General features: G+C 43.0%; 1 protein-coding gene across 1 annotated transcript; it reads right to left on the minus strand.

Moving 5' to 3' along the window:
- Window positions 1-3,534: 3,534 nt before the first annotated feature.
- Window positions 3,535-9,067, minus strand: LOC120058779 (pepsin A-like). The gene is made up of 9 exons (XM_039007519.1): window positions 9,009-9,067; window positions 8,730-8,871; window positions 8,214-8,331; window positions 7,735-7,853; window positions 7,195-7,391; window positions 6,871-6,987; window positions 5,114-5,258; window positions 4,718-4,816; window positions 3,535-3,726 (listed from the first exon to the last, which is right to left on the minus strand). Exons 1-9 carry the CDS (start codon window positions 9,065-9,067, stop codon window positions 3,589-3,591), a joined length of 1,134 nt encoding a protein of 377 aa, XP_038863447.1. The 3' UTR covers window positions 3,535-3,588.
- Between the last annotated feature and the right edge of the window lie 846 nt (window positions 9,068-9,913).

Genomic DNA, 9,913 nt, shown 5'->3' on the forward strand with positions numbered 1-9,913 from the left:
CAACAGAGGACGGTGGTGAATGGACAAGCGCTGCTGAGATTTGTCTTTCCTCCTTTCTACAATGGTTATGAGAAGTTCTGTTCTAAACTATATCCTTGGGGATTTTCTGTTGTTGTGAATACCAGAGGATATGTCAATGACTTCTACAAGGGAAGAGTATCCACAACAGAATACAACGGTGGGATGGACGTTATGATATGGAATTTAAAGTCAGTGGACGCTGGCGACTACAGGTGTGCTATTGTCACCATTGGATGGAATCATATGTACAATGACTATAACCTCCAGATTGGTAAGAATCATCATAAATAAATCATACTAAATCTTATATGAAGTTTCATCTGGGGAAAGAAAGTTATTCTGTTGTATTCTAGGAACTGTGATATTGTAAACCAATCAGTGTTGAAGACAAAGACATCTGTACAGGATGAGGAAGTCACCTTTTTAAAATAACAATTTAACTGTATTGAAATGAGTGCTTATTAAACTCAGTCTCTGTTTAGATAGTGGTCGGCGTAGCGGTCCTGTATCCCCTCGACCTCCGGTCAGGTCAACCATCAGCCCCTTCATCTTCTCTTCCTCATCAGACACCTCTGGGCCTGTTTTCACCAAGGACCACAGTGACAGCCCCAGGTGCAATCTCTCTCTAACACTGGTTAATTATTCCTCGTAGATGATCGTGTTATAGTTGAGCATATTTCTGGGAGCGTTTTTAATGCCTATGTCAATAAGTTGTCATGTTTGTCCTATTCACCTGGTAGTGTTCCCTGGAGCTTTGGTTTACAACTGGCTGCAGGTCTCTGCATTGCTATGGTGATTGTGATCAGCTCAGTAGTCCTTGTTGTGGTTCGTCACAAAATCATCACGAAAAGTAAGAGGACAAACCTTCAGTGTTTCATAGATGAATTGCTGTTCATGTTGAAATCATTTTTCAAATGCGTCGGCTATGACCTTTTTAGCCAGTAGACGTGCAATGACTTTTTTTTTTTTTTTATTGTAGCAGTGTGTCTGTTCTTTGTTTTTAAATTGATTTAATAACCTCGTTCTTCGCAGAGAAATGTGGAGCAACTTCCAGTGACTCAGCTGCACACATCCTCTCAGTAAGTGCTAAAGGTGGACTTTGTCTCTGTGACTCAGTGTCAAATGTCTTTTGTCCCAGAAACAACAACCAAAGAAAAATACTTGTGTTTGAACTTGACGTTCCCATTATGTATTTTCCCTGTTGATGTCTTCTGTAGTGTGCCCCAGACTGAACAGTTTATTAACTACTTATAAATATGTATTGCTACTCATAACGTATACCTTAAAGGCCCAGTGCAGCCGTTTTACTCATCATCAAAACAAATGTGTGTAAGAATTAAGTACCTTACTGTAATAGATTTTTCATTCAAATGGGCAAAAATATATTTCTCATGCAATAGGACTTTCTGGGAGTGTTCTAAGTGGGGACACTCCTGCCCATGCAAACCTGATGATTTTAGAAAGTCCTGTCCTGTGTAGATTGTATTTTCAACCAGCAACTATCAGGAAATAGCACTGATCACATGTGTTCTCACTTTTTTCAGTGTTAGTTTCAGTGTTATTGCAACAACAGCTGATGAAACTATGAAAACACAGGAAAAAGTGAATTTAAATATGTAATATGCAGGATGTCCTTCAGGAGGAGAGCAGTATTGTCTACACCACAGTGGACTTCAAGCCTCATAAGAACCATACCACTGAGCTGTATGCTAACCTACAGACACTCCGCAGCCCCAGAAACCCTGACGCACACAGAGAGCCTGCTGGGACAGTGGTGTACTCCACACTGGCTAGCAACCGCCGCTGAACCGGATTATCTTTCTGATGATCCCAGAACTGTTTGTGTTGATATGTTGTTATGACCAGGCTATCTGTATCTTGCTTCAATGTGGATAATTAAGTATGAAAACTGTGTTTAAAGCTAGAATCTTTAGTTGCTACATACATTTTTTGGGATCTTATAAATTCATTATATATATACCCATTGATTCTTGAAGAATATAACGAATAGATGCCTCATGACCTTTGTTCGACTGTCGTCCCCCATCAGAACCCAAAATATAAGCTTTTTTTACTCCAATGTTTGAAAACAAACATTGTATAACCTCAACCTGGTTTAGGGCTCTGTTCAGTCAGATCCACTTTAGTCGATGACTGCATAGTGGTTGTTTTTGCGGTGTTGGAGGTGGAACTGCTTGCAGGGTTATCAAATCCACAAGCGACACCGGGCATTATACCTAAAGGTGGACATTGCCATTGGCTGCACAGATTCGCAATGATAGAAATCCCACGCAGCTTTGTTTACAAGTTTGAACACTGCAATGTGAGATGTAATCTACACCACGATTAGGCTGAGAATTATTTTTTTAATTTGAGTGTCATTATTTCTGTTTATAAACTGGGAGGTTCGAGCCCTGAATGCTGATTGGCTGACAGCCGTGGTATATCAGACCGTATACCACGGGTATGACAAAACATGTATTTTTTACTGCTCTAATTACGTTGGTAACCAGTTTATAATAGCAATAAGGCACCTTGTGGGTTTTGGACCTTGGGGCACTCCGCGTTGTCTTGCTTAGAACAGCCCTTAGCCGTGGTATATTGGCCATATACCACACCTCGCCGGGCCTTATTGCTTAAATAGCCTACATATTCTTGCTTTGAACTTCTAACAGGAGTGGGAGCGAGTGGGACGGGTGCGATCATTGTCAAGCAGGCACAAGAGCAGCTGCTCACCGATTTGACCGTTCCAACGCAGTTCCACCTCCGACACCGCCAAAACATCAGCTGTGCGGGTGTCGGCTATCGCCAGTTAACGCTTGATTTGATTGAATCTAAGTTTTATGCCATCATGTTGATATCATGGATGGTCAGTCGTTGCATCCACAGCTCTGTCTATTCATTTGAGAGTGGTTACATTTCTCCAGCCCCATCCCTCAGCTTTTTACCAAAACAGGTGGGGTGACCACTTTGTTTCAGATACAGATTCCAGCTTTAAGGTGATTGATTTATATCTATTTTGACTCATAAACCATACAAATAAAGGATCAATCCGCTGCACCAGGATTTACTTTTGAGTTTGATATCAGACTGTCTTTCAACAAGCTGGTTCTATTGACAGGCTGAGATAGATACAGTATCTATCGGGACATCAGGTTATCTGGCATCCAATCACCATGTCCTTATCAGTTTCCTCTGGAGAAAACCCTTACAGCCAGAGCGTTCTCGTACCCCGAGTCCTATAACAGATGGTTATCTATGGTTCTGGGCCTACCTGCCTTCACCATGTCCAGATCTATATTCTATAGTATTCTATTATTTCTCTTACATTAAGAGGTTCCACAAGAGGATAGTTTCACTTCAGGGAGAAAGAGCTACAGACAACCAAACACACATTTTAGCATTGGGAATATAGTGTATTTTATTCTTTGGCAACTGTGCACATTTCACAATCTACAACATTTCCCCAACTATGCCAATTCTAGTGCTACAATCACATATATAACATATTACTATTCATAACTGGAAGACTTCCATTCAATCCAGACTTCTTTCACAGTAGATATCTTACGCGATCTGGGCCAGACCGACATTGTTGTTCTGCCTGTCAAAGATGGCATAGTACTGCCTGATGAAGACATCTCCAAGGATCCAGAGCTGCTGAGTTCCACCGTTACCAAAACCAGTCCTACAGCCGTAGGAGCTCTACAGAGAGAGAGAGAGAGAGAGAGAGGAGGAAAATCAGGCATGTGAGGCCCTTTGCTTCTAGGATCTGAAAGAAAGGTTACGTCTCAGATGTACATGTGTTCTGATGAAGGAGCTACGAAACACATCAGCATTAAAGATCAGATGGGTCATATATGTAACATGTCTTTCAGTAGACTACCTGGGAGGTGATAGGTTGTATGTAACATGTCTTTCAGTAGACTACCTGGGAGGTGATAGGTTGTAGGTAACATGTCTTTCAGTAGACTACCTGGGAGGTGATAGGTTGTATGTAACATGTCTTTCAGTAGACTACCTGGGAGGTGATAGGTTGTATGTAACATGTCTTTCAGTAGACTACCTGGGAGGTGATAGGTTGTAGGTAACATGTCTTTCAGTAGACTACCTGGGAGGTGATAGGTTGTATGTAACATGTCTTTCAGTAGACTACATGGGAGGTGATATGTTGTATGTAACATGTCTTTCAGTAGACTACCTGGGAGGTGATAGGTTGTATGTAACATGTCTTTCAGTAGACTACCTGGGAGGTGATAGGTTGTAGGTAACATGTCTTTCAGTAGACTACCTGGGAGGTGATAGGTTGTATGTAACATGTCTTTCAGTAGACTACCTGGGAGGTGATAGGTTGTATGTAACATGTCTTTCAGTAGACTACCTGGGAGGTGATAGGTTGTAGGTAACATGTCTTTCAGTAGACTACCTGGGAGGTGATAGGTTGTATGTAACATGTCTTTCAGTAGACTACATGGGAGGTGATATGTTGTATGTAACATGTCTTTCAGTAGACTACCTGGGAGGTGATAGGTTGTAGGTAACATGTCTTTCAGTAGACTACCTGGGAGGTGATAGGTTGTATGTAACATGTCTTTCAGTAGACTACATGGGAGGTGATAGGTTGTAGGTAACATGTCTTTCAGTAGACTACCTGGGAGGTGATGGGTTGTATGTAACATGTCTTTCAGTAGACTACCTGGGAGGTGTAGGCGGAGGCAGGGATGGTGAAGGCGTTTCCGTTGAGGGTAAAGGTCACCGCGGGCATGTTGGCGATGTTGTTGCAGTTCACGGTGGCCTATGAGAGGAGTAATAACATGTTGTAATTTATTCTGTGGTTAATCAAAGGGGAGGCGGTGATTGAGGGGAAAAACATCAAGAACAGATGTACACCCTTTTCACACTACCACGCCGGTCCCAACCCAAATATTTGTAGCATGGTTGTTCCAACAATACGGTCGTTCCAACAACTAACAAGACCAGGCAGCTTAGTGCAGCTTGGGTTGGCTTGGTTCCGCTCAGTAGTGTGAAAAGCCTTGTAGTTGGACACGTGTGTGTGTGTGTGTGTGTGTGTGTGCGTGTGCGTGTAACTCACATCTCCATACTGGTCAGTGGTGGCTCCGACCCAGCTGTTCATGTTGTTGATGTCAGTGGTTGGTCCAACGATCTGGGAGGTGCCAGTATCTATGATAGCCTGACATCCACCATTGCAAGCCACTGTGTTGCCATTGATGGTAACGCTGGAAGGACAAATACTAGCTGAGTACCTGTTCTTCCTCTATTTGGTTGTATGTATATATTTCTTGCCATTTTTAGGTGTTTGTTGTGAGAAAATTAACTTCAACATGCTAAGTGCACAGCAACATTTAGTCATAGGCTCCAGACAGGAAGTAGGTATGTTCATTTCATGTACTTGTCCAATATCAAACCTGTTGACTTTTTACACACTTTTTTTTTACATTACAGCCTTATTCTAAAATGGATTAAATATAACATCTTCCTCGTCAATCTACACACACAATACCCCATAATGACATCGCAATACCCCATAATGACATCACAATACCCCATAATGACAAAGCGAAAAAAAAACATGACAGCAGGTTTTTTGACATTTTAGCAAATGTATAAAACATTTAAAACAGATACCATATTTACATAAGTATTCAGATCCTTTGCTATGAGACTCGAAATTGATTTCAGATGCATCCTGTTTCCATTGATCATCCTTGAGATGTTTCTACAACTTGATTGGAGTCCATCTGTGGTAAATTCAATTGATTGGACATGATTTGAAAAGGCACACACCTGTCTATATAAGGTCCCGCATTTGACAATGCATGTCAGAGCAAAAACCAAGCCTGAGGTCAAAGGAATTGTCCGTAGAGCTCCAAGACAGGATTGTGTCAAGGCACAGAACTGGGTAAGGGTACCACAACATTTCTGCAGTTTTGAAGGTCCCCAAGAACCCAGTGGCCTCCATCATTCTTAAATGGAAGAAGTTTGGAACCACTCTTCTTAAAGCTGGCTGCCTGTCAGAATTGAGCAATTGGGGAAGAAGGGTCTTGGTCAAGGAGGTAACCAAGAGCCCAATGGTCACTCTGACAGAGCTCCAGAGTTCATCTGTGGAGATGGGAGAACCTTCCAGAAAGACAACCATCTCTGCAGCACTCCACCAATCAGGCCTTTATGGTAGAGTGGCCAGATGGAAGCCACTCCTCAGTAAAAGGCACATGACAGCCCACTTGGAGTTTGCCAAAAGGCACCTAAAGACTCTCAGACCATGAGAAACAAGATTCTCTGATCTGATGAAACCAAGATTGAACTCTTTGGCCTGAATGCCAAGCGTCACGTCTGGAGGAAACCTGGCACCATCCCTACGGTGAAGCATGTGGTGGCAGCATCATGCTGTGGGAATGTTTTTCAGCAGCAGGGACTGGGAGACTAATCGGGATCGAGTGAAAGATGAACGACACAAAGTACAGAGAAACTCCCCAAATACAGTTGTGCCAAGCTTGTTGCGTCATACCCAAGAAGACTTGAGGCTGTAATCGCTGCAAAAGGTGCTCCAACAAAGTACTGAGTAAAGGGTCTGAAACCTTATGTAAATTTCTAATATATATACACACACACATCAGGTTTCCAAAAACCTGTTTTTGCTTTGTCATTATGGAGCATTGTGTGTAGATGGATAAGGGGGGGAAACTATGCAATCGATTTTAGAATAAGGCTGTAACTTAATGTGTAGAAAAAGTCAAGGGGTCTGAATACTTTCCGAAGGCACTGTATAGACATGAATCTTTGTATGGATATGGACCAGGATATAGGCTCTGTGTGGACTAGTGTACCTACCTGTCCATGTTGATCTGCCAGTAGGTCTCGGAGGACAGGGGGATCCAGGTGATCTGTCCGGTGTAGTAGTTAGACTCAATGTCTCCGAAAGACACCACACTACCCTCTGCTGAGTTTCTATTGGAGGAGGAGAAAGGTCAACAAGGTTGCTTAATCATCAACACATGTTGAAATGGATGTCACCTTTCCTTCAAAGACATTTAAAGCAGTTGTATAATTGTATTTAATATTAATTCGCTGGTACGTTCTTGCTGTATTAATATCACAGCTCAGAGAGAAAAGGCCACCTCCCATCCAGGTGTAATTGTACAGTTACTATGTTACCCGCTCAGGTAGACAGAGAAGAGGCTCTGGGACACCAGGCCCTGGGTCATCATGTTGTCAAAGACAGGTGTGGCCCCAGAGGCCGCCAGGTTGGGGAAAGCCAGGCCCAGGATACCGTCGGCAACCATGTGGGCCATGAAGGGAGCCTCGGTCTGACTGGCACCAAAGATCTGCTTAGTTACAGAGATACCGCCCACCTGGAAAAACAGAACAGCAAGCGTCAGTCACTGGGCACCATAGAAATTGAATTACTAGAATACGATTTCCCCATTCAAGTCAATTGTTTGGTGACGTGTGGACCGGCGGCCATATTGAGTGTACCCAAAATAGTAGTTATATTTCTTTGCTGATTGTACTGGAGTCAGTTACTAATATACTTTTTAGCATGTGATGATATAAAACAGGACCGCTTTGGGATGGCGGGTGCTGAGTGGAAGATTATTTGAGGGGTTGCATTGTATGTAATGTACAGTATGTTGTAATTGAAAGTGTCAATTAAACATGTATCACAATAATGTGTAGCTAGCTACATTTACATACCGAAACAGTGTCGTATGCCAGCTGTCCAGTCATGCTGCCAGTTCCGTACTGAATGGAAACAGGCTTGTTGGCCCACGTGAAGGTGCTGGACTGTGCAGGATTGTATTTGGCATGATTCTCTATTTAAAAACATGAACATGTTCATTACAGACCAAGTACATACTGTGCCATTGCAAAACTGAACATTCATTTATTCATTGGTATTGATCTATTCGCTACCATCCACGCTCTTAAGGGGACAATAGAAAAAACACATTAATCCTATTCTATTGTTTAATTGTGTTGAGCCAACCCTCTTATGCTGTAAACCCTCAGCCCCTAACCTCAACCGACAACCAAGTCTCCCATTCTCTGGCTAAGTACTCAATATAAAACTGTATTTTGCAACTTTTGTCACAAGAGACTACTCGTAAACTACTTTGAAATATAGCTATTCTCCAACGCCAGCAGTGTTCTACAGACCCCTAAGATATACTCACGGCAGGCCTGGCTGGAGCAGTAGACAGAGGGAACCCACAGGTTGGAGGAGCCAGTGTCAAAGATGACGTTGAAGGACTGGGGAGGGGTTCCAATGGTTATCACTCCATAGTAGGACATCTGCAGGGAGACGGTGACAGGGTCACACAAGTGAACATTTCACAGTCCTATGAAGAAACAGACATTTGTCTAACAACGTAGCTAGTCACATGCCAAGAAGCATGGCTGGCTATATGCTCCTCTGTAAGCTCATAATTAATCTGATCATGCCAGTGTACATTTAACTTAAGCAAGACATGAACACAAACTGTAGAGCCAATGGGGTTCAAACTATGCAGTCACAATATCCAACATGTAATGACATATTTGAAACAATAAACATACAGCCTATAGACTAGCCTGGTCCCAGGTCTGTTTGTGCTGTATAGACAACTCCCGTGGCCATTAGCTATAGAGCAAAAACAGTTGTGGGACCAGTGACCAGGTATTTCACCATACTGCTTCTGTCTGTGCCTTACATCAGCGTCGTTGGTCATAGCCTCATCACCGGTCTGGTAGAACTTGGCCATAGGGTTGTAGGGGAACTTCAGCCTGGTCTCCTCCCATATACCCTTCTCCATCAGGGTCTCTCTGGCAGTCTTCCCCTTGATCAGAGAGATCCTGAAAACACAATAACAGTCACAATCTAAATCCCCTTTATTCGCCGCAATTACCATGTACCAGGAATTGGACCTGGGGTCAGGTGCTGACAACAATAAACAGAATATGCAGACTGAGAAGAGAAGAACAAAACTTACTTCACATTACACTCGGACAGGGCCACTAGGGCACACAGGAGGACAGCCCAGTTCATCATGGTTGCTTCTGGTTCTTCTTGGACAGAGGGAGTGAAGTTAGGAGGAGGAGAACTCAGGCCTTATATACAGTCGTCCTGGACACCAGGACCCAATCCCACAGCCAATCGACCATGTTAATGCCCTCCTTCAGCACACAATGTCAAAGCTATGGGTATGTCCCAAAATGGCATGCTATCCCCTATATAGTGCACTACTTTTGAACAGGGCCCATATGCCTCTGGTCAGAAGTAGTGCCCTATGTAGGGAACAGAGTGCCATTTGGAACACTAGTGATAACACAACTTCAGATAAGAAAAGTGTGAAGTGGTTACAAATATAAAACGCCTATGTAGCAAAAGTAAATATAATTCAGGAACAATGTTAATGAACAGTCATCTAATCTGGGAAAGCAAAATATATCTGGATACTAGTCTGTGTAACAGTGGGGTCAGTTTAGATAAACCTAGAGTATGGGGGGTCAGTTCAGATAAACCTAGGATATGGGGGGTCAGTTCAGATAAACCTGGGATATTGGGGGTCAGTTCAGATAAACCTAGAGTATGGGGGGTCAGTTCAGATAAACCTAGAGTATGGGGGGGTCAGTTCAGATAAACCTAGAGTATGGGGGGTCAGTTCAGATAAACCTAGGGTATGGGGGGTCAGTTCAGATAAACCTGGGATATGGGGGGTCAGTTCAGAAAAACAGGATATGGGGGGTCAGTTCAGATAAACCTGGGATATTGGGGGTCAGTTCAGATAAACCTAGGATATGGGGGGTCAGTTCAGATAAACCTAGGATATGGGGGGTCAGTTCAGATAAACCTAGAATATGGGGGTCAGTTCAGATAAACCTAGAGTATGGGGGT

Source organism: Salvelinus namaycush, chromosome 14, assembly GCF_016432855.1.
Source record: "Salvelinus namaycush isolate Seneca chromosome 14, SaNama_1.0, whole genome shotgun sequence".
NCBI lineage: Eukaryota > Metazoa > Chordata > Actinopteri > Salmoniformes > Salmonidae > Salvelinus > Salvelinus namaycush.

Excerpts from the sequence above, each read along its gene's own strand:
- LOC120058779 (XM_039007519.1), bottom strand. The coding sequence starts at position 9,067 with ATGATGAACTGGGCTGTCCTCCTGTGTGCCCTAGTGGCCCTGTCCGAG. Across the intron at positions 6,988-7,194 it reads TTCTCTGTCTACCTGAGCGG|AAACTCAGCAGAGGGTAGTG; the intron begins GTAACATAGTAA and ends CTCCTCCAATAG. Across the intron at positions 3,727-4,717 it reads CCTCCGCCTACACCTCCCAG|AGCTCCTACGGCTGTAGGAC; the intron begins GTAGTCTACTGA and ends CTCTCTCTGTAG.